This window comes from Rhinoraja longicauda, chromosome 37, assembly GCF_053455715.1.
Source record: "Rhinoraja longicauda isolate Sanriku21f chromosome 37, sRhiLon1.1, whole genome shotgun sequence".
NCBI lineage: Eukaryota > Metazoa > Chordata > Chondrichthyes > Rajiformes > Arhynchobatidae > Rhinoraja > Rhinoraja longicauda.
In genome coordinates, this window is record NC_135989.1 from 13,859,639 (window position 1) to 13,887,417 (window position 27,779).

The window sequence follows — 27,779 nt, forward strand, 5'->3', positions numbered from 1 at the left end:
TCCCCCATTGATACACTTATTCTTACAACACTATCGGCACGATGGCACAGCGGTAAAGTTACTGCCTTGCAGCGCCAGAGACCCGGGTTCAATCCTGACTACGGGTGCTTGTCGGTATGGAGTTTATGCATTCTCCCTGTTACGTGCGTGGGTTTTCTGCGGGATCTCCGGTTTCCTCCCACACTTCAAAGACATATAGGATTGTAAGTTAATTGGCTTGGTATAATTTAAAATTGTGTGTGGGATAGAGTTAGTGTGCGGGGATCGCTGGTCGGTGTGGACTCAGTGGGCCGAAGGGTCTGTTTTGCGCTGTATCTCTAAGCTAAACTATCTTCTATAACATGAAGTTTCTTAGGAACGCAGCTAGCAGAACAAGACTATGAAACCAGGGACTTAATACACATATTCTTAAATTATTCAGAGATTTGTTATTGAATAAGATAGTTTAAATTATCTGGTATATTGTTTGAGAAAGTTTACTCTGAGAATGAAACTATTGCGTAGGAACTTCAGATGCAGGCAGTGAAGAAAGCGAATGGTATGTTGGCATTCATAGCGAGGGGATTTGAGTATAGGAGCAGGGAGGTTCTGCTGCAGTTGTACAGGGCATTGGTGAGACCACACCTGGAGTATTGCGTACAGTTTTGGTCTCCTAAGGATGAGGGGGGATCTTATTGAAACATATAAGATAATTAAGGGATTGGACACATTAGAGGCAGGAAACATGTTCCCAATGTTGGGGGAGTCCAGAACAAGGGGCCACAGTTTAAGAATAAGGGGTAGGCCATTTAGAACGGAGATGAGGAAGAACTTTTTCAGTCAGAGAGTGGTGAAGGTGTGGAATTCTCTGCCTCAAAAGGCAGTGGAGGCCAGTTCGTTGGATGCTTTCAAGAGAGAGCTGGATAGAGCTCTTAAGGATAGCGGAGTGAGGGGGTATGGGGAGAAGGCAGGAACGGGGTACTGATTGAGAGTGATCAGCCATGATCGCATTGAATGGCGGTGCTGGCTCGAAGGGCTGAATGGCCTACTCCTGCACCTATTGTCTATTGTCTAATCTGAGGAAAGACATTCTTGCCACAGAGGGAGTACAGAGAAGGTTCACCAGATTGATTCCTGGGATGGCAGGACTTTCATATGAAGAAAGACTGGATAGACTCGGCTTGTACTCGCTGGAATTTAGAAGATTGAGGGGGGATCGTATAGAAACTTACAAAATTCTTAAGGGGTTGGACAGGCTAGATGCAGGAAGATTGTTCCCGATGTTGGGGAAGTCCAGAACAAGGGGTCACAGTTTAAGGATAAGGGGGAAGTCTTTTAGGACCAAGATGAGAACGTTTTTTTTTCACACAGAGAGTGGTGAATCTGTGGAATTCTCTGCCACAGAAGGTAGTTGAGGCCAGTTCATTGGCTATATTTAAGAGGGAGTTAGATGTGGCCCTTGTGGCTAAAGGGATCAGGGGGTATGGAGAGAAGGCAGGTACAGGATACTGAGTTGGATGATCAGCCATGATCATATTGAATGGCGGTGCAGGCTCGAAGGGCCGAATGGCCTACTCCTGCACCTATTTTCTATGTTTCTATGCTGGTTTATACCGAAGATAGACACAAAATGGTGGAGTAACTCAGCGGGTCAGCCAGCATTTCTGGAGAAAAGGAATAAGTGACATTTCATGTCGGAACCCTTCAGACTGAAAGATAGAGAAGGCCAGAACAAAACAGGGCCGGCAACAGATGGCTTCAGGAAGGGTGGAGTCCATAATGTTTTTTGCATTCCCCTGACTCCTGTTGAGTTACATTTCCTCCACTGCTGACACCACCATCATTTGGTAATCCTGGATGCAGCAAGAGTTTTCTCTCGTGCTGTTGATGATGCGAGGATGGTCCGTTGTTGTCCAATATGACCGTGAATAGTGAGGAACGGCAAGAATTCTGGGGCAACCTCTCCATATGCATGCTTGCCCTGTGACCATGCTGCTGTGGCCTGTTGCTGGTGACATTGCAGACGTGTAATCCAAGAGTTTATTCTCTGGGGGCATGTGTTCAAACCCTATTGTAACAGCTAAGAACTTTAAGTGCATTAAAGTAACACGTTTGTGACTTAATCACAATACCACTGCATCCCCTGGGATTTTATTGGAACTAATTAGATGCTGTGGCATCTATGAAACAACCAGATTGAAACCCATCGTGTTCACTGGTGCCTTTTACTCTGACAGGAGTCAGAGCAGTGTAATTGATTCTTAACTGCTTCTGAAATGATCCAACCAGGCAATTATCTCTTTCAATTAGGGATGGGTAATAAGTTCAGCCTATGTTGCCAGCACCGACATTCCCTGAACAAATGCACAGGGCTCCCCAGTCTAGGAATGACCAAACGTACAGAAGTCCAGCTTTACACAAATTCCCCAATACATTTTTTATGCTCTTTCCCCTACAATAAAGATAATAAAATACTTCATGATATTTATCAATGACTGGATGCAGTGTAAGCTTCATTAGTTTAATTGCGGCTAATGTTAAGGTGATTATTCAATGAAATGAAAGAATTATAGCAACAATACTGTCGAGCTAATAGGACTTGATGTTTCAATCCCGATGGTAAGTCGGCACTCTTGATGTTGGCAATGGGATTGGAGTGGTGAAAGGGGGGGTAGGTACGTCATCGGGGTCATCAGGTGGGCACCCTGCTTCTTTGACGTTTAATTGATAAGCCCTCAACGTCTCCAGAGGGCTCAATGGGGATACCTGGCGTCCCAGGTACCCCCCCTCAGTTCCATACCCTCCTGTTACTATGGGGAAACAGCCATTGATGTCTTTAAGAAATCAGCTTGTGGACTGTTCTGAGGAACGGAACACTTGTGAAACCTGGGCCTGCCTGAACATTGAAGTACTTAGATGTTGGGATGAGTTTCGGGATTATTTATGTACAAACCCCTGCCCATTCTTTGTATTCTGAGCTGTTCGTATGGCATGAGTTTGTATGGTAGCTGCTTGGCTTTTCTGTGGAATAGGAGGATGTGGATTAATCCCCACTGCGGTGAAAACAATGGGTGAAAGGCAATAATGCTGAGCATTTTAGAAATGTGAAATAGTTCACTTCAACCACCAGTTTACGAGCAGGTGTAATTGCTGGATTAACACACCGTTGTTTGGACAGGCTGGTCAGTACGGAGTTGCCCAGACCCGCCGGAGAGCTATCGTTCTGGCTGCAGCCCCTGGAGAGAAGCTGCCGCTCTTCCCAGAGCCCCTGCACGTGTTCGCACCCAGAGCCTGCCAGCTCAATGTGGCAGTGGACGACAAGAAGTTTGTCAGCAATGTAACCAGGTAAATCCATTCAGCTGCAGCGAGACCAATCTTCACACTCCTCTTGTAGTCCAGTACCACTACCCCCCACCCCATGGGTTATCAAATACTCAGTGGGGTTCTCATTAAATGTGTACTAATGGAATATAATGGAAATTAAATGTGATGAGCTTGCTTTCCCCATTCTTCAGGCTGGTGAGTTACAGACCACCACCACCACTTTCTCAATGAACACATGATCAATGGCCCCAGTTATTGACTGGGACCTCATGATTTTATATGCTTCAATTAAACCTTCCTTTAGCTGTCTCTAATCCAAAGTAATCATATCCAGTCCTGACTGCACCCTGTTAAATAATCTCCATGCCCTTCAGAGCCACCTGCTTGCAGAACTACGCAGAATCTTTGTTCTTTCCACAAAGGTGCTGACTGCTGTTAGACTTTGCTTCAAGTGGTATTCCCCCTCCATTGACTTCCCCAACTATCTGTTTTTATTCGCACTGGCCTTAATGGTGAACATTAATGGTGGTTTAATCACATTTGGCCAGGTGGAAGTCATCCATGCTCTTTTTCCAAAGGAGTTAATGGGCAGATGTAAGACAGGATGAGCAGAGGAAAATTATATGTCCTCAAGCATGTTCTGCTTTTTAATAAGATAGTTGTTCTGATCTTTGGCATCAACTCCACTTTCTTGCACAATCTCCATAACCCACGAGCAAACGAAACAGACTGCTGGAGGAACTCTGCCAGTCAGGCAGCATCTGTGGAGGGAAATAAGCAGTCAGTGTTTCGGGTCTGGACCCCTCAGACTGATGCTACCTGACCCATTGAGTTCCTATTACCCACCTCGGACCTTCTATTTGAGATAACATGCAGGTAGACTGGGAAAATCAGGTTGGAAATGGACCCCAGGAAAGAGAGTTTGTAGAGTGCCTTCGAGATGGATTCTTAGAACAGCTTGTACTGGAGCCTACCAGGGAGAAGGCAATTCTGGATTTAGTGTTGTGTAATGATCCTGATCTGATAAGGGGACTAGAGGTAAAAGAGCCATTAGGAGGCAGTGATCACAACATGATAAGTTTTACTCTGCAAATGGAAAGGCAGAAGGGAAAATCGGAAGTGTCGGTATTACAGTATAGCAAAGGGGATTACAGAGGCATGAGGCGGGAGCTGGCCAAAATTGATTGGAAGGAGGCCCTAGCAGGGAAGACGGTAGAACAGCAATGGCAGGTATTCCTGGGAATAATGCAGAGGTTGCAGGATCAATTTATTCCAAAGAGGTGGAAAGACTCTAAGGGGAGTAAGAGACACCTGTGGCTGACGAGGGAAGTCAGGGACAGCATAAAAATTAAGGAGAGGAAGTATAACATAGCAAAGAAGAGTGGGAAGACAGAGGATTGGGACTCTTTTAAAGAGCAACAAAAGTTAACTAAAAAGGCAATACGAGGAGAAAAGATGAGGTACGAGGGTAAACTAGCCAATAATATAAAGGAGGATAGCAAAAGTTTTTTTAGGTACGTGAAGAGGAAAAAAATAGTCAAGGCAAATGTGGGTCCCTTGAAGACAGAAGCAGGGGAATTTATTATGGGGAACAAAGAAATGGCAGACGAGTTAAACCGTTACTTTGGATCTGTCTTCACTGAGGAAGATACACACAATCTCCCAAATGTTCTAGGGGCTGGAGAACCTAGGGTGATGGAGGAACTGAAGGAAATCCACATTAGGCAGGAAATGGTTTTGGGTAGACTGATGGGACTGAAGGCTGATAAATCCCCAGGGCCTGATGGTCTGCATCCCAGAGTACTTAAGGAGGTGGCTCTAGAAATAGTGGAAGCATTGTAGATCATTTTTCAATGTTCTATAGATTCAGGATCAGTTCCTGTGGATTGGAGGATAGCAAATGTTATCCCACTTTTTAAGAAAGGAGGGAGAGAGAAAACGGGTAATTATAGACCAGTTAGTCTGACATCAGTGGTGGGGAAAATGCTGGAGTCAATTATAAAAGACGAAATTGCTGAGCATTTGGATAGCAGTAACGGGATCGTTCCGAGTCAGCATGGATTTACGAAGGGGAAATCATGCTTGACAAATCTACTGGAATTTTTTGAGGATGTAACTAGGAAAATTGACAAGGGAGAGTCAGTGGATGTGGTGTACCTCGACTTTCAGAAAGCCTTCGACAAGGTCCCACATAGGAGATTAGTGGGCAAAATTAGGGCACATGGTATTGGGGGTAGGGTACTGACATGGATAGAAAATTGGTTAACAGACAGAAAGCAAAGAGTGGGGATAAATGGGTCCCTTTCGGAATGGCAGGCAGTGACCAGTGGGGTACCGCAAGGTTCGGTGCTGGGACCCCAGCTATTTACGATATACATTAATGACTTAGACGGAGGGATTAAAAGTACCATTAGCAAATTTGCAGATGATACTAAGTTGGGGGGTAGTGTGAATTGTGAGGAAGATGCAATAAGGCTGCAGGGTGACCTGGACAGGTTGTGTGAGTGGGCGGATACATGGCAGATGCAGTTTAATGTAGATAAGTGTGAGGTTATTCACTTTGGAAGTAAGAATAGAAAGGCAGATTATTATCTGAATGGTGTCAAGTTAGGAGGAGGGGGAGTTCAACGAGATCTGGGTGTCCTAGTGCATCAGTCAATGAAAGGAAGCATGCAGGTTCAGCAGGCAGTGAAGAAAGCCAATGGAATGTTGGCCTTCGTAACAAGAGGAGTTGAGTATAGGAGCAAAGAGGTCCTTCTACAGTTGTACCGGGCCCTGGTGAGACCGCACCTGGAGTACTGTGTGCAGTTTTGGTCTCCAAATTTGAGGAAGGATATTTTTGCTATGGAGGGCGTGCAGCGTAGGTTCACTAGATTAATTCCCGGAATGGCGGGACTGTCGTATGTTGAAAGGCTGGAGCGATTGGGCTTGTATACACTGGAATTTAGAAGGATGAGGGGGGATCTTATTGAAACATATAAGATAATTAGGGGATTGGACACATTAGAGGCAGATAACATGTTCCCAATGTTGGGGGAGTCCAGAACAAGGGGCCACAGTTTGAGAATAAGGGGTAGGCCATTTAGAACGGAGATGAGGAAGAACTTTTTCAGTCAGAGGGTGGTGAAGGTGTGGAATTCTCTGCCTCAGAAGGCAGTGGAGGCCAGTTCGTTGGATGCTTTCAAGAGGGAGCTGGATAGAGCTCTTAAGGATAGCGGAGTGAGGGGGTATGGGGAGAAGGCAGGAACGGGGTACTGATTGATAGTGATCAGCCATGATCGCATTGAATGGCGGTGCTGGCTCGAAGGGCTGAATGGCCTACTCCTGCACCTATTGTCTATAACCTCAGTCTTCTATCTTGCAGAGACAAGCTTCCTTCTGCTAGATCTTCTACAAACATATTTTTTTAATATGTGCTGAATGCTTTATTCTTCCATCCTGCAAGTGTGCAGTATCACCGCATGATTTCGTGTTAATCATTTCACCCGACTTAAGTCAGCTAATTAATCACCTCGTTTCTGGAGGATCTCATGTTCGAATAGTGTGCTGTGATTCAAGCACTAAATAAGCCATGAGGAGATCTTGCTAATATTATGGATGATGCGAAGTGCCATTAAATTAATTCGAAAACCATTAAATCTTCCACAGAACAAAGTCTGCTCCATACAGAACCATCACGGTGAGAGATACCATGTCTGATCTGCCTGAAATTCGCAATGGAGCATCGGCACTGGAAATCTCGTACAATGGTGAACCTCAGTCCTGGTTCCAGCGGCAGATTCGGGGCACACAGTACCAGCCCATTCTGCGGGATCATGTCTGTAAGGTACGTTTTTACAGCCTGGATGCGATCTCATAACTCTGTGCAAAACTATCCCCACTTTAGAAGCTGCTAATCCTTGTAGATGAACAAATAATTAAAGTCTCAATAAACACCCACAATCAATTTAGCTTTTATATTCACCCGTTCCCAGAATTTTCTATGCTTGGTCGGTCTGGGTTTACCTGGCTGACTAGCCCAAAGATTTATCATTTTCAGTGTAATTGTGGTTTAATGCATTACATTGTTACCTCCGAGTCTGAAGGTTGTAGTATCAACTTTGGCTCCGAGTTCTGATCACAAATGTCCAGTCACACCACAGTGTAATGTTGCAAGACGTTTCCTCTTCCAGAGATGCCCTTTTTATGGGATGAAATACCAGAGACTCCCTGATAATGATATTTATCCCTCTGCCATAAAACAGATCATCTGATGATTATTAAATTGCATTTTGAGGGGATTTTCTGGGTGCAAACATTTTGCTGCATTTAAGTCATTCCTTGACTCTAAAGTGCTTCAGGCGTGTTCTGAAAAGTGCTGTAGAAATGTAGCCATTTCTTTAAAACTTGCTTCCAGATTTATGCGGCCAATTATTAATCTATATTGCAATCATTAATCTAACTAATACTCCAGTTGTGGTGACCTCTGTCATTTCTAACATCTAGTTTCCTACACTCTTAAAGATCTCTCCTGATGTATGGTGACAAGGCAGGAGAAAAAGGTTGGGAGGGAGAGATATTTATTCACAAAATGCTGGAGTAACTCAGCAGGTCAGGCAGCATCTCAGGAGAGAGGGAATGGGTGACGTTTCGGGTCGAGACCCGTCTTCAGATAGATGGATAGGTAGATAGATAGACAGACAGACCATGATTGAATGGCGGAGTAGACTAGATGGGCCACATGGCCTAATTCTACTCATATGACCGTATGATATTGAAGTGTAAATGCTTATGATATCTTTCTCATTCACCTCCTTTTTTCCCCCAAACCTCTCCCTTGTGTTTGCCCCTTCCCTTCTCAGGATATGAGTGCCTTGGTCGCGGGCAGAATGCGTCACATTCCCCTTGCCCCGGGGTCTGACTGGCGTGATCTGCCAAATATTGAGGTGCGCCTTTCCGATGGCACCATGACCAAAAAGCTGAGGTACACGCACCACGACAAGAAGAACGGACATAGCAGCACTGGTGCTCTACGTGGAGTGTGCTCTTGCGCAGACGGTTAGTGTCCAATGTACTTTGTGGTGAACAGTGTTTCCATCTGCCGTCGTACATCTGTGTGCACGTGTTAATGTTTGTACCTTAACACATTTGCAAAGGATGAATAAAAAGGCAATATAAATCAACTAGTATCATTTCATAAGAAGGGGCAATGCCTCAAAAGTGCCAGGGCAGGCAGTTTAACAAACACGAAGAAGGGGGTACGATAGAACTTTATTTATCCCAGGAGGGAAATTGATCTGCCCACAGTCATAAAACTCAAAATCCATGAGACATGAAATGAAAGTGATGAGTGGAAAGGCTTGGGGGATGTGCAAAGATTGGTTGTGGGGGTGGGTCAGTCTCGGTCTACCCCACGACAGAAGGGGGAGGAGTTGTAAAGTTTGATAGCCAGTTATGATGCTCGTTCCAAGTTAAATGTTTGTTTGGCCAAAGTTTTATTGAATGATGCGCCAGGTTGAAGAGCAGAAGCCACATGGACTACTGCTAGTTCTGATGCTCTTGTGGAGTTGCATGCGCAGCTGTAAGAGAATTTGATAATCTGGTAACCCTATGATGATAAAAAGAGCGAAACGTGTATCAGCTGCACAGTGTTAAGTATTTGTGGTCGGGTTTACTTGCAAGGTCAGATGGAAATGAAAAATCAGCAAGAACACAGCTTTTTATTGTGACTGAGCGGACTTCTTCTTTCTTTTGTGTCCATCATTCAAATGTTACATCGCTGTCATCGTCCGTCCTGAAAAGGGCGGAAGCTTCCGGCGACAATCAGTGGGAGCCGTCACTTGTACAGTAGATGGTGGTGGTAGCAGAATTAGCTCAGGACACTTCCAGTTTCCAGCCCAGCCACATGGACGCTTCTGCTATGGGGCCACAGAGCCTAATAGTAATCTCTCATTGTCTTAAATTTCTTGAATTTTATAATTATGGCATTCTCATCAACCGGCAGGTATAAGGTGCAAAATTTAATCGGCATAAATTTCTCAAATCTACATTCCACAAAAAATGTAATTCTGGATTTATATTTGCTTTTAAATTTGCCCATTTGTGACCCTTACATTGCTGACTTTAATGTCAATTGAAAGGAGACTTTGGTTGCAGTAACTGTCTGGGACCACAATAATGTATGGCTGGTGTTGCAGTAACTGTCTGGGACCACAATAATGTATGGCTGGTGTTGCAGTAACTGTCTGGGACCACAATAATGTATGGCTGGTGTTGCAGTAACTGTCTGGGACCACAATAATGTATGGCTGGTGTTGCAGTAACTGTCTGGGACCACAATGATGTATGGCTGGTGTTTTGGTTTGCAGGTAAGCAGTGTGAGTCGGCTGACAGACAGTTCAACACACTCATTCCCTGGTGCCTGCCCCACACTGGAAACAGACACAATCACTGGGCCGGTCTGTACGGTAGGCTGGAATGGGATGGATTCTTCAGCACCACCGTCACCAATCCTGAGCCGATGGGAAAGCAGGTAAGAGAATGTTGCTGCTGCTGACATCTCAAAAATGAAATTACTAATTGCACATGAACATTTGTTGGCACCTTAAATACGAGGGGATGTTCGTGGAAGGTTGGGAATTCAGGAGAAAAATGGACACAGTGTCTTAAGATGAGCTGGTTTTCACAAGGCCCGAATCCAGCATTGGTCAGCCTTTTTGTTTGGAGCACCCCAGTTTTGAAGAATACTCTATTATAGTTTATTTACACTGTACTCAAGTAATTTGGGAACAGCTGATTCACAACGGCATCGACCTCTTCATTAACACTTTGTGATCCGCCACATGCTGTTTTTGCACCTGGTCCATTTCTGTCAAGTGAATGCATTGAACTGCTTTGCTTGGGTAGACAGCACGTGTTGTAAAGACCAGAAAGATCCTGGATTTGGTCAGGCAGCAGTAAGGCTGCTGTACTTGGGGTGCAACTTTGGAAGATGAGTATATTTCGTACTTATTCCTGGTGTGTTTACTGCCTCTTATTACAAGATGTAGGTGGAACGGTTGCCAAAAGGGAAGTAGGCTGTTATTTTTACTAACCTAGAATCAGATGGAGCCTGACGTTGTCCTCAACCCATGAACAACTTTTACCACCAAATATCCATAATTCTTTGATTCAACGGTTGAAGGGATATTCCTGCTGTGGAATGCGTACTGTGTTGGCTCTAAGTGCTCCAGCTTGCTGAGAGATTGTTTGGTGGGCATGATGGTCACTGTCAAGAGGGGCAATGGAAGGGGCAAGAGCTAATGATATTTATGAAGAAATGTAACTTGCCATTTTCCAGGGTCGTGTTCTACATCCTGAACAGCACCGTGTGGTGAGTGTGCGAGAGTGTGCACGCTCCCAGGGATTCCCGGACACCTACCGGCTCTTTGGGAACGTTTTGGACAAGCACAGACAGGTGGGTGCAACGGATTCTGGCATTCATACTGTATCTGTAGTTGAAGAGTAGGTGTAATTAAACATGGCAACCTTCACCTGGTAGAACTGTGTAAGTACCACATAGTACCATGGGCAGTATGGTGGCGCAGCGGTAGAGTTGCTGCCGTACAGCGCCAGAGACCCGGGTTCCATCCTGACTACGGGTGCTGTCTGTACGGAGTTTGTACCTTCTCCCCGTGACCGTGTGGTTTTCTCCGAGATCTTCGGTTTCCCCCCCGTTGCTTCATACCAATAATCAATGTTGTGAATCCTCACATTCTCTGTTGCATGTATGTCCTTTCTTGTACACAACCTCCCAGGAACCATCTCACCAAGCTTTGGTAGTATTCCGAGATTTCTATTTTTTGTTTCGGGATACAACCGTGAGACAGACCCTTCAACCCGCTGAGTCCAGGTCAACCAAACTATTGACATTGAGCTTTGATCTCATTATTAGCAGGAATCCAGGAGCAACGTTAAATCTCTGCTAGCAGGCAGGATTGTAGAGAATAATCTGGTGTTATTGGCAACAGTTTAGCAGTCAGCAATTTGGCTGGAATGTATTGGGAGAGCCTGTCTTCTGCCAATGCATAGGTACAATAGGCTGCTCAGATATCCTGTGTCTCTTACATTCCACAAGTAATAATTGGGAATATAAACACATGGGGGAGCCAGGCTGCCACAGTGCTTCCACCAGAGTAATGACTCATTTGTTAGGCATTGGCAAACTTTCTATTATAGATTTTATTTCTTAATAACTCAGCAATGCTTTTACAATTCTCAGGTTGGCAATGCAGTACCACCTCCTCTGGCTAAAGCTATCGGCATGGAAATCAAACTTTGTGCACTTGACAGGAAGAAAGGGAACACAGGTAAATGGGACCAAATCTATTTCATAATTTGACTTAAACCTTTTAGATTTCTGGTTATTCCATTTTTGAATCCTGGGTGCCTCTAGCAAGAATTTAACCTGTGGTAAGACGTTACGTCTGGTTCACTGCTTCCTTTAACATCATTTGAGGAATCCAATATTTTCCATTCTTGTGAGATGTTGGCATTGCTGGCATTAATAGTCATTCGCTAATTGTTGGCAAGAAGATTGTGGTGAGCAGTCATGAACTCTTGTAGTTTTGTTATGAATGTTTTGGCAGTGTTCGGAGTAGGGATGCTAGATTTAGCTCTTAGGGCTAAGGGAATCAAGGGATATGGGGAGAAAGCCGGAACGGGGTACTGATTTTGGTTGATCAGTCATGATCATATTGAATGGCGGTGCTGGCTCTACAGGCCGAATGGCCTACTCCTGCACCTATTTTCTATGTAGCCTAAATGACTTTTGAATCTGATACTTGACATGCTGCTTCTAAGTGTGCAGCAGATGGACTGGTTGCACAGCACATGTTGTAGGTTAAAAGCCCATTCCAAATCTGCAGCGCTCATACCCAACTCTCTCGTGATGTGTGGATGTTAGCCATCTAATGATGCTGTTCGATTCCAGTGTCTGAAGAAAACAATCATTAATCAATCTAGTCCAGGGGGATTAACTTGGAATCTTGTCGTGCATGGATGCCACATCAATCTCTCTGCACATCAAAGCAATTTATTAAGGTACTTGAGAAATTTTAAGTGTGTTTAATTTTAGGGATGCCAAAGTCCCTTTTTGTGAGGCTTTTATCATTTCAATCTACTCTCCATAACATCAAATATAATCAACTGCAGAGGTTTTCAAAGACATAACTTTGATCTCTTTACAGTAAGTACTAGACATCTGCAGTGCGATGGGGAACTGATCGTGCTCCCCTCCAGTGCAGAGTGCAGGAGCACCTCCAGTACTCCTTGCCATCCTGAGGTACAATCTGTAAATGGGTGTGTAATAACCGAGGCTGTGCCTTTAAAATTGGAATTTGCAGTTGAATATTGTAGAGTGGTGCAGAGGTCTGAGAAGGTTCCTCGCAGCAAGAGGTGTTTTTTGTTTGTGATGGATCACAGGAAAGATGAGAGTGTGGCAGCAAGAAGGTAAGGGCTCAGGCCAAGGCTACAAAATCAATACTCTTACTCCTTTCTGTAGAGCACATCAAAGTAGAGACCATGGACACAAGTGCCTGATTCATCTCCTTCAGCTTGATGTTTTCATCTTCATGCACAGCATTCAAGGGCAGGAGGAAAGAAAATAACATGGGATTCCTGTGACTGTTTGGTGAACTAATGTCCTTTTTTAAACTGGCTGATGTGAAGCAGCCAATGAAGATGTAACATTGTTTTTAGTTAAGAATGAACATTTTTCTCTTGATTGTGCAGTGCTGTCATGCATTGTGGATTTTAATGTGGTTTTAAAATGCACAGTGTTTCAATAATTGCCCACTTTCTGCAGTGGTGATTCATATGTTTAATAAACTTGTAGTTTTTATATGTTGTAATATTTCAATAAATATCTTAAGTGGAATGCTATCGTGCTGAACACGTGTTCATATCTGGCAAGTTATTTTATTTCTTCAAAGCAATGCTTGTACACACAATACTGCAAATAGTCAGTCAACAGGTGGAGAGGTAAACCTCATTCTCAATTTGGACATATATAGTGCAGCTAATTATTACAATAAAGACAGAGCTCAGGCAATCCCGATGCACCATTTCCTCTCGTGATCATGGTCTGTCTTTATTTTTACCACTTGCCTCCATGGTAATTATAGTTAAATAAAGTGGTACTTTATATAAGTACCCAAGTCACTCAAAACATGAGGCTGTAGCACTGACTGGGTTATTAAGCTGCGATATGGGGAAGGAATAAAAAACTTCTGTGAGGCCTTTTGAGTATGAAGAACAACTTCGACACTCATTTCCAGTAACTGCATTGGAGGCAGAAGTCTTATCTAAATATTTAATTTGATGTTAATGACTGACTTATTTGACGTTGAAGTTCGCTTGCTCAGATGATACGACCTTTCAGTTGGTTGATGGCCTGTAAAAGAAAGTATGCATCATAAGACAAAGTTAATTAAACACCCTCCGCAACTCTTACCATATTAAACTGGTCTGGATCACCCCTGACCAAATGTAAAAGGAAGAAAACAATATCATCATACAAACAGGTAAAGACTTCCTTTTTGTTGCCCTTTAAGTATTTTATTTAACTTATTTCTGTCATGTTCAAATCTTGTGTGGAATAAGTTAAAGATTCCCGGACAAAGGATAGCCAAAGAGTTGGCATACATTGTCTCGTGTGCGGCTACTCTTATACAAAACTGCAACACTAATGTACATTGTGTTTGTTGTTGGACCTTCCAGCCCTGACCACCAGCATGTCAGTACACATCAAAAAAATTACATGAATCATTGCCTTAAGGCGAAGGCGGCTTCATCAAGGATTTCCACATCAAGACTATGCCCGCTTCTTAATGATTGTTAGGCAGGAGGTACAGGAGCGTGAAGTTCAAGAACAGCTACTTTCCTACAATTATTGGGTTCTTTGACCAACCTGCACAACCACAAGGGCGCAGCAATAGAGTTGTTGCCTTACAGTGCCAGAGACCCAGGTGCTGTACAGAGTTTGTACGTTTTTCCCCGGGAGTTCCGGTTTCCTCCCACGCTCTAAAGACGTACATGTTTGTAGGTTAATTGGCTTTGGTAAAAATTGTAAATTGTCCCCAGTGGGTAAAGGGCCTGTTTCCACACTATCTCTAAACAAAACCCTCTCAGCAATAAAACACCTCATCTACTACCATGGACATGGTTTCTGATTTTTTTGCACACATTTCACTGTCTTGCAGAATTTATGTTCTTGCATGTCGTCTAATTCTGTACCTGTAAGATTTACATTGTGACAAACGACAAACTTGTCATAAGATTTGCATATGACAAACTTGACGACCTGCAGAGACTGACACCAGACATTAGCAACATCTGCCAGGAAACCTTTGTAGCAAAGCAAACATTTAAACACTTACTTGGCCCATTCCACATTTAGGATTAAATGATCGTAACCAAAACCAGAGACGCCAGCAATGGCTCTGGCTGCATCCTCGCGCCGATGGAAGCTGATGAAGGCAAAACCCTGCAAATGAAAACAACCAAGATTACTGGAATACAGGGTCTAGCATGTCGAGCCTGAAGGAGGAAACACACAACACAATGCTAATCCAAATCAAGACATCAAGGGCATTACCTTGGACTGGCCAGTGTTCTTGTCCTTTGCCAGGTAGATCCGAGAAATCGAACCAAAAGGTCTGAAGAGTTCCTGCAGGTCAGTCTCTCGTGTGTCCTCAGAGAGATTGGTGACACGAATCGTGGCATTGTCATCCGCTGCAGAACAGGAAGGTAGATATTTTTTACGTGGATATCACGGTGGAGCAGCGGTAGAGTCGCTTACTTACAGCGCCAGAGACACGGGTTCGATCCCGATTACGGGTGCTGTGTTTGGAGTTTGTATGTTCTCCCTGGGACCTCCCTGGGTTTTGAGATCTCTGGTTTCCTCCTACACTCCAAAGACATACCGGTTTGTAGGTCAATTGGCTTGGTGTAAATTGTCCCTCGCATAGGATAGTGTTAGTGCACGGGGATCACTAGTGGGTGGGCCGAAGGGCCTGTTTCTACGCTGAATCATTAAACTAAACTATCGACAGATTCGTAATTAGTACATGTGTCTAAACCCCCCCCCTCCCCCACCCAAGGATAAATAAAGTTCCATAGTATCGTGCGTCAGAACCTCACACAGCAATCTCCAGCAAGCAACAGACTGCCTTGCTCAACCTCGCTCTCCCCATTAATTACAGGTACATCCACAGTGCAGTTATTAGACTAGCCCACCAGGTCTGGGCAGTCAACATTTTCAGTGGAAAGAGCAGCAAAGAGTGAGTTTGTGCCATGTTTAACCCTCCTGTTGTGGGTGTGGGGTGTTGGATAAACAGTGCAGTGTTGTTTAACCCTAAGCCCTCTCACCTCTGCGATTAGTCTGCATTGATTCTCCCCGGCGATTGGCTCCATCTCGCAGGCTGGGTGGAACATATTTGCCAGTCTTGCTCTGAGCTGGTTGGACTGGTTCAGGATCTGGGAACAAGGAATAAAACTTTTTAAAATAAAACTCTGCGCGACACATCTCCACCCCTCAAACGTCTAGTATTGGCTGTGGCTCAAAGGAGTGTACACACTTCAATGTGGTGCAAGGTTCTGCATTCAAGTCCCATTTCAGCAACTTGAGCTCAAAAACTCAAGGAGACTTCATTGGACAGATAGCCGTCACCTTTCATGTGAGATGTTGAGACGTACACAAGAAAATAATAACTCATTTTCTTTGTCTACCCCAGCCAGAGAACGCCACCATTCTTTTAAACGAATAAAAATCCACTGTGCACAAAGGTACAATGCTACCATCTTCTGGTTGCTGGCGGTACTGCAGCAAATACGTCCAGGAGATTTTCCCTGGCATTGGCAGCTGTCAAGAGTTGTCATGGGAATGTAAAACAACCCTGGGTATTCACAAAATGCTGGAGTAACTCAGCAGGTCAGGCAGCATCTCAGGAGAGAAGGAATGAGATGCTGCCTGACCTGCTGAGTTACTCCAGCATTTTGTGAATAAATACCTTCGATTTGTACCAGCATCTGCAGTTATTTTCTTATAAAACAACCCTGGGCTCACTCACAGACTGAAAACGGTGGGAGAGCAGACGAGATCTACAGGAACTCTGTGGAGATGTTTTGACATGTATCTACACACTCTGGATAATGCTAAGCATCAGGGATTTAGCTCACTGGCGGGGACCAAGCTGGGAGCGCAGACCAAACAAGAGAGGGAATGACGCCCAATGTGCAGGAAGGAACTGCAGATGCTGGTTTACATCAAAGATGGACACAAAATGCTGGAGTAACTCAGTGAAGAAGGGTATCGACCCAAAACATCAGCCATTCCTTCTCTCCAGAGATGCTGCCTGTCCCCGCTGAGTTACTCCAACATTTTGTGTCAATCTTCAGTCCCCGGGGACAGGGAGTCAGCCAGGGTCTCTGAAGGCATGGCACGATTCTCCAGCAAGCATGCTACAATTAAAAGCCTCAGTTGAAGAGCAGCCCCGGTCATTCCCTCTTCTCCCAGAAGATTCAAAAGCCTGAATGCACATAGCACCCAATTTAGGAACAACACCTTCACTTTGTCATCAGACTCTGAACAGACCTCACAAGCTACCTCGTCACAGCCCTTGCACCTTTATCTCCACTTATTCTGCTTGGTTTGTTGGTACTCGTGAATGGATGTTTTGCCTGGATAACACAAAGTTTTTTGCAGTATCTTGGTGTGACAATAATAAAACAAAACTAACCAGTCTGATGTGTCAAGAGGAAACTACAGTGAATAGGAGCACAAACTCCTTGAGAAGACTAAATCATTCCTGATGAAGTTACAGAAGTAATCTAGGCCACCGTTTATTGTTCTTCTCAGAGAAGACTTTGTCAGAGAGCAGGTTAGAGGCAGTGACATGGCTAGTGGAGTTGCTGCCGCAGAGACCCAGGTTCAATCTGATCTGTTTTCACATTCTCCCTGTGACCGCACGGGTTTCCCCCAGGCGCTCCGACTTCCTCCCACATCCTAAAGACAGACGGGTTGGTAGGTTAACCAGCTACTGTAAAGTAGCTCCCTGTCTGCAGATGGGTGAAGTGGGAGAATAATGTGAGATTCATGTAAAGGCGAGTTTGATGGCCAGCGCAGACTTGGTGGGCTGAAGGGTTGCTTCCGTGCTGTCCCACTGGGGGGTCACACATAGGCCAGACCGGGTTCGGACAGCAGATTGCCTTCCCTGGTGCGCACCAGTGAACCCGATTATTTTTTAAATGACAGTAACTCCACAGCCAATGTATCGATGCTATCTCCTAATGGCTTCTTATATCAATGGGTGGGATTTGAACACGTCTCCTGACTTTTAGTGTGGTTCCCTGCACTGGACTGCGCTGCATGAAGTGCGCAGACATTTCTTACCCCCAGAACCACGTACCTGATCCTTTCTCCTTATCGCCTGTGGTAAGCCCCAGCTGCTCGGCCAGCTCCTTCTGCATGGGTCCCAGGGTGTCCTTGTACGGGCAGCGTGTGGTCCAGTGGTCGCCTTTACAGATTCGGCACGACACAATCTTCTGCCCCTTCAGCTTGGCCATCGGGTCTTCTTCTTCAGTGCAGCTCAGATCCTGCGAAAAGTTTCAAAGAGTCAATTCATCCGACTACTGAACAGACCTTCCTGATCCTCCAATCTACTTCATCCCTTGCAGCTTTATCTCCGCTTTTTCTGCTACTGTAACACTCGATGTGATTGTACCCGTCAATGGATGATTTGCCTGGATGGGCACACCAAGCAGCTTTTTGCAGTATCTTGGTATGTGTGACAATCAAACAAACCAACCCAGTCTGATGTGTCAGAGGAAACAACTACATCAAATAGGAGCATAAACACCTTGAGTGGACTAAATCATTCCTGATGCAGTTACATGTCATAAGTGATCGGAGCAGAATTAGGCCATTCGGCCCATCAAGTCTACTCCGCCATTCAATCATGGCTGATCTATCTCTTCCACCTAAACCCATTCTCCTGCCTTCTTCCCTTAACCCCTGACACCCGTACTGATCAAGAATCTATCGATCTCTGCCATAAAAATACCCATTGAAGGAATTACAGAAAGAATGTGTAGGAAGGAACTGCAGATGCTGGTTTAAACCGAAGATAGACACAAAATGCTGGAATAACTCAGCGGGACAGGAGAGAAAGGATGGGTGAAGTTTTGGGTCGAGAGCCTTCTTCAGACTGATGAATTACAGAAGGAATCCAGGCCTCACTGGCAAGGCCACCATTTATTGTCCTTCTCCGACTGCACAGCGCTGGATGAACCAAACCCTCAGTGGGGCTGAGGGCGCGTAAGAAACACTGAACCATTCTACACAGTGGGGCTGATTTAAGCTTCCTATGCAACGGCAGCGTTCGCTGAACTATCCATCCACGACCTACCCCTGCGTCGGTCTCTCACCCCGTAGCAACTCTGTTCATCTTCACCCCACACGGCTCATTCATGAACCCCGTATTGTACACGGTGTCCCACCACACCCAACATTCCATAGAGGGAGTGCAGAGAAGGTTCACCAGATTGATTCCTGGGATGGCAGGACTTTCATATGAAGTAAGACTGGATAGACTCGGCTTATACTCGCTGGACTTTAGAAAATTGAGGGGGGATCTTATAGAAACGTACAAAATTCTTAAGGGGTTGGAGAGGCTAGATGCAGGAAGATTGTTCCCGATGTTAGGGAAGTCCAGAACAAGGGGTCACAGTTTAAGGATAAGGGGGAAGTCTTTTAGGACCGAGATGAGAACGTTTTTTTTCACACAGAGAGTGGTGAATCTGTGGAATTCTCTGCCACAGAAGGTAGTTGAGGCCAGTTCATTGGCTATATTTAAGAGGGAGTTAGATGTGGCCTTTGTGGCTAAAGGGATCAGGGGGTATGGAGAGAAGGCAGGTACGGGATACTGAGTTGGATGATCAGCCATGATCATATTGAATGGCGGTGCAGGCTCGAAGGGCCGAATGGCCTACTCCTGCACCTATTTTCTATGTTTCTATTCTCTCACTATTATAAGTACCAGAGGATGTTTGAAGCTTATTGCTCTCCGCTCTGTCGCCTCTGTTCACTGGCTACCAGTTAAGTTAAAAACTCGATTTTAAAATAGTTAATTTTCAAATTTTCGCTCTGGTCGCACTGTGTCTCACCTCTTTGCTAGTGATGAAGGTCATGTACACGTCGTCGCTGGCGGTTGTCGTGGAAACATTAGGGCCTGACGAGTCGTATTCCGAGGTCCCAAATTTCTTCCAGTTCTGAAAGCAGATAAAAAGTCAGACACAATTTGAGTGTAGTTGCACACATCCACCTCCTGCACCGAGCGAGAGGTATGGTGCGATGGGTCTCACTCTCCCTCTGAGCCAGCGGATTCACCGACCGTGTCCCGTTCCCACGGGCTGAGGCTGATTTAGTTTAGAAGGATAGATCACTCATGATTGAATGGCAGAGTAGACTTGAGGGGCCGAGTTAGTTTAGCGCCCTTTGGTCCACCCATTCCGTACCGACCAGGGATCCCCACCCTACACACACTAGGGACAATTCTTTTACATTTATTCCAAGCCAATTAACCTACAAACCTGTACGCATTTGGAGCGTGAGAGGATACTGAAGATCTCGGAGAAAACCCAGGTAGGTCACGGGGAGAATGTACAAACTCCGTACAGACAGCACCCATGGTCAGGATTGATCCTGGGTCTCTGGCGCTGTGAGGCAGCAACTCTACCACTGCGCCATTGTACCGCCGTGATACTGAGGAAGCTTGGACCGCTGGAGGTGTCGTAACCCGAAGAGACGCCGCACAGATTGCCTACCGTACTTCAGTACTCTTCAAAGCCTTGGCAGATTTCTCTTTTAAATCGTGAGTCGGTCGTGGGACCGTCATTTTAAATGTGATGTTAACTTGTTTGTGAATTAAATGACAAGGTGAATCTAACGTGAACCTTTTCAAACTTTGTACCTGATTTCTCTTAAAAGGAAAAAGGCCAAGTTGCTGTAAACTGAAAACTAACCGTCATCTGTTATCAGGTAGATACGAGCAATCCCCTGGATCATACCTAGGTTTGTAGGTTAATTGGCTTGGTAAATGTAAAAACTGTTCCAAGTGCGTGTAGGATAGTGTTAATGTGCAGGGATTGCTGGTCGGCGCGGACCCGATGGCAATAGTGAACTGTTTTAAATTCTTTGTTCATTATGTTTTTTCTACAAGAACGTTTGCTCCAAACGACACTCACCTTTCTCCTGGCCACAGCTTTCGAAGCTTTCCTGGTCTCGATTCGGAATGTGCGGATAATCTGCGGAAAAATAAAAGTTTGTCGTTTTTTAAGTGACCGTGCGTTTTCCTTATGAACCAAAGTTTCCTGCAAAATGACTGACCGAGGCACAAGGATAAAGGATATTATCGTCACACCATACACGATATTATTCCACAGCTGAAGGCAAGTTGTGCCCATTTTACCAACACTTAGAGAGTGGTCCTAAGCTACTATCCACCTCATTGAAGACCCTCAGACCATCTTTAATCGGGCTTTATCTTGCACTAAACATTATTTCCTTAATCATGTATCTGTACACTGGACGGCTCGATTGTAATCATGTATTGCTTTTCCACTGACTGGCTAGCACGCTGCAAAAGCTTTTCACTGTACCTCGGTACACGTGACAATAAACTAAACTAAACTAAATAAATTCTTGAGGTGTGATCTTTGCCAGCGTTTCCTACCCATCGCTGGTCAACTCAAGAGATGATGCTGAACCTCTGCTGAAGCCAATGACCCCTAGGTGAGTCATTTACAGTCAACCAGTGTGCTGAAAGTTGTCAGGAGCAGTTTCAATTAAAAAAACCACAGCTTCATAATTTGCCATTGCCAACAGTGCAGCAAATTGGCAGAGCTGTTGCCTCACAGCGCCAGAGACCCAGGTTCCATCATAACCATGGGTGCTGTCTGTGCCTAACATTTGCAAGGTGAGAACGGGAAGCTGGGTGGGGGAGGGATGGAGAAAGAGGGAATGCAGGTATTACTTGAAATTAGAGAAATCAATAATTGAGAGCAAACAGCTAACAATGGCCTGTTTCCTTTATCATCGTCTGAAGAAGGGTCTCGACCCGAAACGTCACCCATTCCTTCTCTCCCGAGATGCTGCCTGACCTGCTGTTACTCCAGCATTTTGTGAATAAATCCTTTATCATCGTTACTCTTTTGCATATCTTTCATTTATTTGTTCTATATCTCTCTCTACATGCGTATATCCCTCGTTTCCTTTTCCCCTGACTCTAGTCTGCAGAAGGGTCTTGACCCGAAAGGTCACCCATTCCTTCTCTCCAGAGATGCTGCCTGTCCCGCTGAGTTACACCAGCATTTTGTGTCTATCTTCAGTTTATACCAGCATCTGCAGTTCCTTCCTTCGCAAGTTAAAGGGAGATCTTTTGATATGATTTCTCCAAGCACAGAAGAAAACTTACCTTGAATTTCTTCCCATCCTCATCAACTTTGTAATCGATGACAGTTTTAAGATTCCCTTTGAACAATTCTTTCGGGGGACCTAAAGATCGAGAAAAACATATTAATGAAAGCACTTTGCTGCACAGCTGTGCAGGGATTGAGGAAGAGAGAGCTAGATAGAGCTCTTAAGAATAGCGGAGTCAGGGGGTATGGGGAGAAGGCAGGAACAGGGTACTGATTGAGAATGATCAGCCATGATCACATTGGTGGTGCTGGCTCGAAGGGCCAAATGACCTCCTCCTGCACCTATTGTCTATTGAAGAGGTCACGGTATCAAATTAAGAAGCCTCCTGCCTCACTTTCCCAACTCAGCAGGTCAGCGCGAGTGTAAACACAGACCATCTCCATATCCTTCACCAGTGCAACATAGACTGCCGTGAGGAAAGAAGATAATAAACTTGAGTTTAGGGTTGGATGTACAACTATACTCATTAACTCCCGGATCTATCCCCATAATCTTTATATTTGTAATTCCCTTTTTTCTTTGCTTTCTCTCCATTAGTTTATAGTCTTTTTTTTCAGTCTCTTTTCATCTTTATTTTTTCTTTAAAAATTTAAAAATTGAAGCTATGTAAGAATTCTATAACCAGTTTGTCGTTTATTATTATTTGTACATATGCTTTAAAAAAAAATTTTTTAAAGGAAAGAAGATAAGACTTTATTGGCTTCCATCACAGTGAGGAATGTGGAGGAGCGGCTGTGATGGATGTTTATGTTAAATTTTAATGTGGTTGCGTGTTCTGTTGCTTTTTTGGTATGACTGTATGGCAAATCAAATTCCTCGTATGATTTACATACTTGTTTTCATACTTGGCTAATAAAATCAATTACAATTACTCACCCGTTGTAACTTTGTCAGCATCGTAGGTGGCCACATTTTGTATACCTTGGGTATGCAAGCAAAGAATTTCACTGTGAGTTGTCACATGTGACAATAAAGTATTCATCCATTCATTCCCATTTCCCCCGCTCTCCCCAAAGCTTTGTCTAAACATTAAATTATCCCCACTGTCCATTCTCCCCAGAGTTCTGTATCAAAAGTACACATGTCACAGGAGCACGTTCACTCCGACATTCAATCATGGGTGAGCTGTCTTTACCTCTCAATCCTACTCTCCCTATACCTCTAATCAAGAAACTGTAACTCCGCCTTCAAAATAGCCAATGGTGGCCTCAGTTCCATCTGTGGCAATGAATACCACAGATTCACCGCCCTCTGACTAAAGAAATTCCTCCTAATCTCCTTTCTAAAGGTACGTCCTTTTATTCTGAGGCTGTGCCCTCTGGTCCCAGACTCTAGTGGAAACATCCTCCCCACATCCACTCTATCCAGGCCTTTCACTATTTGGTAAGTTTCAATTAGGTCCCCCTTCATCGTTCCAAACTCCATTGAGTACAGGCCTAGAGCCTCCAAAAGCACCCCAAATGATGCAGGATAATCAGCTCAAGTCTGAAGCCGTTTGTTGGTTTCCCAATGGATCATTTAGAATTGTCCCTCATTACCCCAGTAACCCCATTAACGCTCATAGTCCTGCAAGCCAAGCTGATCTCATTGCCCCATTCCCTCCTATGGCCCTGTATCAATCAATCACCCCACCTTACTGCCCAGTTTTTTTACCCCCATTGGCCAACATAAACCCAACATAAGCCCGCTGAGTTACTCCAGCACTTTGTGTTCTTGGCAAGATACCAGCATTTACAGTGACATGGATAAGCAAGGCGTAGAAAGATAAGGATCTAGTGCAGTCAAATGGGATATGTGTGATGGGCAAAAAAAAGTTGACGTGGACCAATAACTCGATGAGCCCCAAACTCTGGACATCTCTCTGCATCCACCTGAAGAGGTCAGGTGTGGTACACTGGTTTGCATCCTTGCCTCTGATTCTCAAGGTTGCGGGTTCAAGTCCCATAGGTTTGACCAGGTTGACTCTATCTTGCAGCACCAACTGTCAGACGAGAGGTTAAACCAAATTCTTCTTGATTCCTTTGGTTTAAACCAGCATCTGTAGACCATCTGAAACCTGCCAAATAATGAAAGGCCTAGACAGAGTGGATGTGGAGAGGATGTTTCCAGTAGTGGGAGACTCTAGGACCAGAGGCCACAGCCTTAGAATAACAGGATTTGCCTTTAGAATGGATATGAGACGGAATTTCTTTAGCCAGAGGGTGGTGAATCTGTGGAACTCATTGCCTCAAACGGCTGTGGAGGCCAAGTCATTGCGTATTTTAAAAGTGGAGAGTAATAGGTTCTTGATTAGTAAGTGCGTCAAAGGATATGGGAGAAGACAGGAGTGCCGTGGCGGTGCAGCGGTAGAGTTGCAGCCTTACAGGCGAATGCAGCCACGGAGACCCGGGTTCCATCCCGACTACGGGTGCTGTCTGTACGGAGTTTGTACGTTCTCCCCGTGACTTGCATGGGTTTTCTCCAAGATCTTCGGTTTCCTCCCACACTCCAAAGACATACAGGTTTGCAGGTTAATTGACTTGGTAAATGTTTAAAAAAATTGTCCCTAGTGTGTGTAGGATAGTGTTAATGTACGGGGATCGCTGGTCGGCGCGGACCCGGTGGGCCGAAGGGCCTGTTTCCGCGCTGTATCACTAAACTAAACTAAAAATGAGGTTAAGAGGGAGAAATAGATCAGCAATGATCAAATGGCAGAGCAGATTTGATGGGCTGAATGCACTAATGCCTGTCCTATGTTAGTGTGCATGGATGTGTGGCAAGGAAGAGTGAAAACCACTATCACTTAAAATATAATTATCTTAACTAACAATTGTCTTCCACCTGCCTTACCTTTCTGCGTCGATCCATCCTCATCTCCATCCTCAAATGTACTCCCAGTAGTTTTTTCTAGAATGGCAAAGTGGTTAAACATTCCAGTGATCAACAGCAAGATGATAAAAGTGCCGGGACATTGATCAGCACACTGCACAGGGCAGGTACGGGCATCGGTTGTATGTCGTTGAAAGGAGGCCACCCACAGCAGTGAAACCGCCGAGACCCTGCCCAGTGCTCGCCAAAGTCACCAGAAAGGTAAAACCAGTCTAATATTTTAAAAAGCTTGACTGAGCACTTGTTATGCATCATTAGTTTAGATTAGAGATACAGCGCAGAAACAGGCCCTTCGGCCCACCAAGTCCGCGCCAACCTGCGATCCCCGTACACTAACACAATCCTCCACACACAAAGGACAATTTTTATAACTTTACCGAAGCCAGTTAGCCAACAATCCTAGGCAGGCTGAGTGGTCTACACTTGTTCCGATTTCCTTGTGATCAAACCACAGGAGAGATATCACCAACATTACTCCTGTAAAACCCTCCAAACCCATTGACAAAATAAGGGAACCATGTGACTGGCCTCTCTCAGGCCAACACTTCACAGTTTTCATAGGTTATAGGAGCAGAAGTTGGCCATTCAGCCCATCGAGTCTACTCCGCCCTCTTTAAACAGTCTGATCCACTGGGTACCCAGGTCACCGGCATCACCAATGTCACGCCCCATTCCGAGCTCGATTACGGAAGCATATTAGCAGTCCAAGACAAGAGAAGCTTCAAAGCTCCTTGGCGAAAAAATAACACAACCATCCTTTGGCTCCTGGAACTCCCTGGTTCTCAGCCAGAAGAGCAACATTCGGCATGACATTGGGAATCGAGGACAAGCATTGGAAGCTTACAAAAACAGGAATGGGATTAGCTCAGGATGGCACTTTGCTCGGCAAGGACGAGTTGGGCCAGAGGGCCTGTTTCCATGCTATGCACCTCTGTTACTCTATTAGTCCAGGACAAATTGAGGACAGAGTAGACCACTTCCCAAATTACCCACCACTTTCTTCCACTTGTGCAAAACTCCAGCAGTCTCACAATGATCTCAGCAGTCACCTAAAAAAACTAAATTCTTGATTGCATTAATGTCTAGAAATCATGTACTATGTACATGTCCCCAGACAGAACGGGGGGGGGGGGGGATATCCAGCAAATCATTCTCTGACATTTCTACCAGCTGCAATGTGATCTCACTACCAGTCACACCATTCCCTCCCCCATCCTTTTGTCCCTCTGTCCCATGTACAGTCCCAATGTCCCATGTCCAGCCCCAATGTCCTATGACCAGCCTCTATGTCCCATGTCCAGGCCCAATGTCCCATACACAGCCCATTTGTCCCATGTACACCGTGTCCGGCATACAGCCCCCATGTCCCGCGTACAGTCCTCAGATCCCGCGTAAGGCCACATATCCCGTGTAAACCCCCAATGTCCCATGTCCAGCCCCTATGTCCCATGTCCAGCCCCTATACCCTTTGCACAGCCCTCATTGTGCCATGTACAAGTATTGTATTCAAGAGAGAGTTAGATTCAGCTCTTACGGCTAACGGAATTAAGGGATGTGGGAAGAAAGCAGGAACGGGGTACCGATTGTGGATGATCAGCCATGACCATATTGAAGGCGGCGCTGGCCTGAATGGCCTACTCCCGCAACTATTTTCTATGTATCCATGTTTGTATGTATCCATGCTCTTTACCCTCTATCCCATGTAAACCCCCTCCCTCCATGCCCCATACCCCATGTCTCATACCCCGTGCCTATATATCCTATATCCCATGTCCCATACCCCATGTCTCATACCCCGTGCCCCATATCCCATACCCCATATCCTATACCCCATGTCCCATGCCCCATATCCTATACCCCATACCCCATATCCTATACCCCATGTCCCATATCCTATACCCCATGTCCCATGCCCCATATCCTATACCCCATACCCCATGCCCCATATCCTATACCCCATGTCCCATATCCTATACCCCATGTCCCATGCCCCATATCCTATACCCCATGTCCCATATCCTATACCTCATATCCTATACCCCATATCCTATACCCCATATCCCATGCCCCATATCCTATACCCCATGTCCCATATCCTATACCCCATATCCTATACCCCATATCCCATGCCCCATATCCTATACCCCATGTCCCATATCCTATACCCCATGTCCTATACCCCATATCCTATACCCCATATCCCATGCCCCATATCCTATACCCCATGTCCCATATCCTATACCCCATATCCTATACCCCATATCCCATGCCCCATATCCTATACCCCATGTCCCATATCCTATACCCCATATCCCATGCCCCATATCCTATACCCCATGTCCCATATCCTATACCCCATATCCCATGCCCCATATCCTATACCCCATATCCTATACCCCATATCCCATGCCCCATATCCTATATCCCATGCCCCATATCCCATGCCCCATACCCCATATCCTATACCCCATACCCCATATCCCATGCCCCCTGCCCCATGTCCTGCCCCATGTCCTGCCCCATGTCCAGCCCCATGCCCCGGCCTGCGGCCTGCTCCTTACCCTCGTCTCCTCCCTCCTCCTCCACCTGATCGGCCCAGCTGGGCTTCGAGCTGCAGAGAGAGGGTAGCGGTTAGTGAGGCCGCGGTGTGATGGGACCGTCGTCCGTCCTCCCTCCCTCCCCGCTCAGGTAAAACTCACTCGAAATCCATCGGAGGAATCCACGAGGCGCGGCTTCACCCGGCACCGCCGCTCGGCAAGAGAAGGGACGGAGAAGGCCGCGGCTCACAGCGCCGCCGCCGGTGGGAGGACCGCGGCTCACAGCGACGCCGCCGGTGGGAGGACCGCGGCTCACAGCGACGCCGGCGGTGGGAGGACCGCGACTCACAGCGACGCCGCCGGTGGGAGGACCGAGGCTCACAGCGCCGCCGCCGGTGGGAGGACCGCGGCTCACAGCACCGCCGCCGGTGGGAGGACCGCGGCTCACAGCGACGCCGGCGGTGGGAGGACCGCGGCTCATAGCGCCGCCGCCGGTGGGAGGACCGAGCAAAGATACTAGAGGAGCAAGATAGACCACTCGACTCTAAAAACCGCAGTAGGTTTTTAGACATGGG

At 45.7% G+C, this 27,779-nt stretch overlaps 2 protein-coding genes across 3 annotated transcripts in view; one reads left to right on the forward strand and one right to left on the reverse strand.

Annotated features, from left to right (window-relative positions):
• Positions 1–13,230, forward strand: part of dnmt1 (DNA (cytosine-5-)-methyltransferase 1) — a 50,698-nt gene extending 37,468 nt beyond the window's left edge. Inside the window, exons 28-34 of the mRNA XM_078429583.1 lie at positions 3,158–3,324; positions 6,952–7,129; positions 8,145–8,340; positions 9,651–9,814; positions 10,622–10,738; positions 11,543–11,630; positions 12,824–13,230. Coding sequence (XP_078285709.1) covers positions 3,158–3,324; positions 6,952–7,129; positions 8,145–8,340; positions 9,651–9,814; positions 10,622–10,738; positions 11,543–11,630; positions 12,824–12,861 — 948 coding nt within the window. The 3' untranslated portion in view covers positions 12,862–13,230. The remainder of the gene's footprint in view (positions 1–3,157; positions 3,325–6,951; positions 7,130–8,144; positions 8,341–9,650; positions 9,815–10,621; positions 10,739–11,542; positions 11,631–12,823) is intronic.
• The window catches only part of eif3g (eukaryotic translation initiation factor 3, subunit G), a 30,390-nt gene continuing 15,782 nt past the window's right edge, over positions 13,172–27,779 (reverse strand). The window contains exons 1-12 of one of the 2 annotated variants that reach the window (XM_078429585.1): positions 27,367–27,483; positions 27,229–27,278; positions 24,629–24,685; positions 22,676–22,720; positions 21,795–21,874; positions 20,566–20,625; positions 19,486–19,590; positions 17,730–17,916; positions 15,691–15,798; positions 14,918–15,054; positions 14,700–14,806; positions 13,183–13,714 (exon numbers count right to left, since the gene is read on the reverse strand). In XM_078429585.1, the coding sequence (XP_078285711.1) occupies positions 13,699–13,714; positions 14,700–14,806; positions 14,918–15,054; positions 15,691–15,798; positions 17,730–17,916; positions 19,486–19,590; positions 20,566–20,625; positions 21,795–21,874; positions 22,676–22,720; positions 24,629–24,685; positions 27,229–27,278; positions 27,367–27,377 (963 nt within the window). In that variant the 5' untranslated portion in view covers positions 27,378–27,483 and the 3' untranslated portion in view covers positions 13,183–13,698. Of the gene's footprint in view, positions 13,715–14,699; positions 14,807–14,917; positions 15,055–15,690; positions 15,799–17,729; positions 17,917–19,485; positions 19,591–20,565; positions 20,626–21,794; positions 21,875–22,675; positions 22,721–24,628; positions 24,686–27,228; positions 27,279–27,366; positions 27,484–27,779 lie in introns of those variants that run through there. The other variant, XM_078429584.1, reaches the window with a different exon arrangement.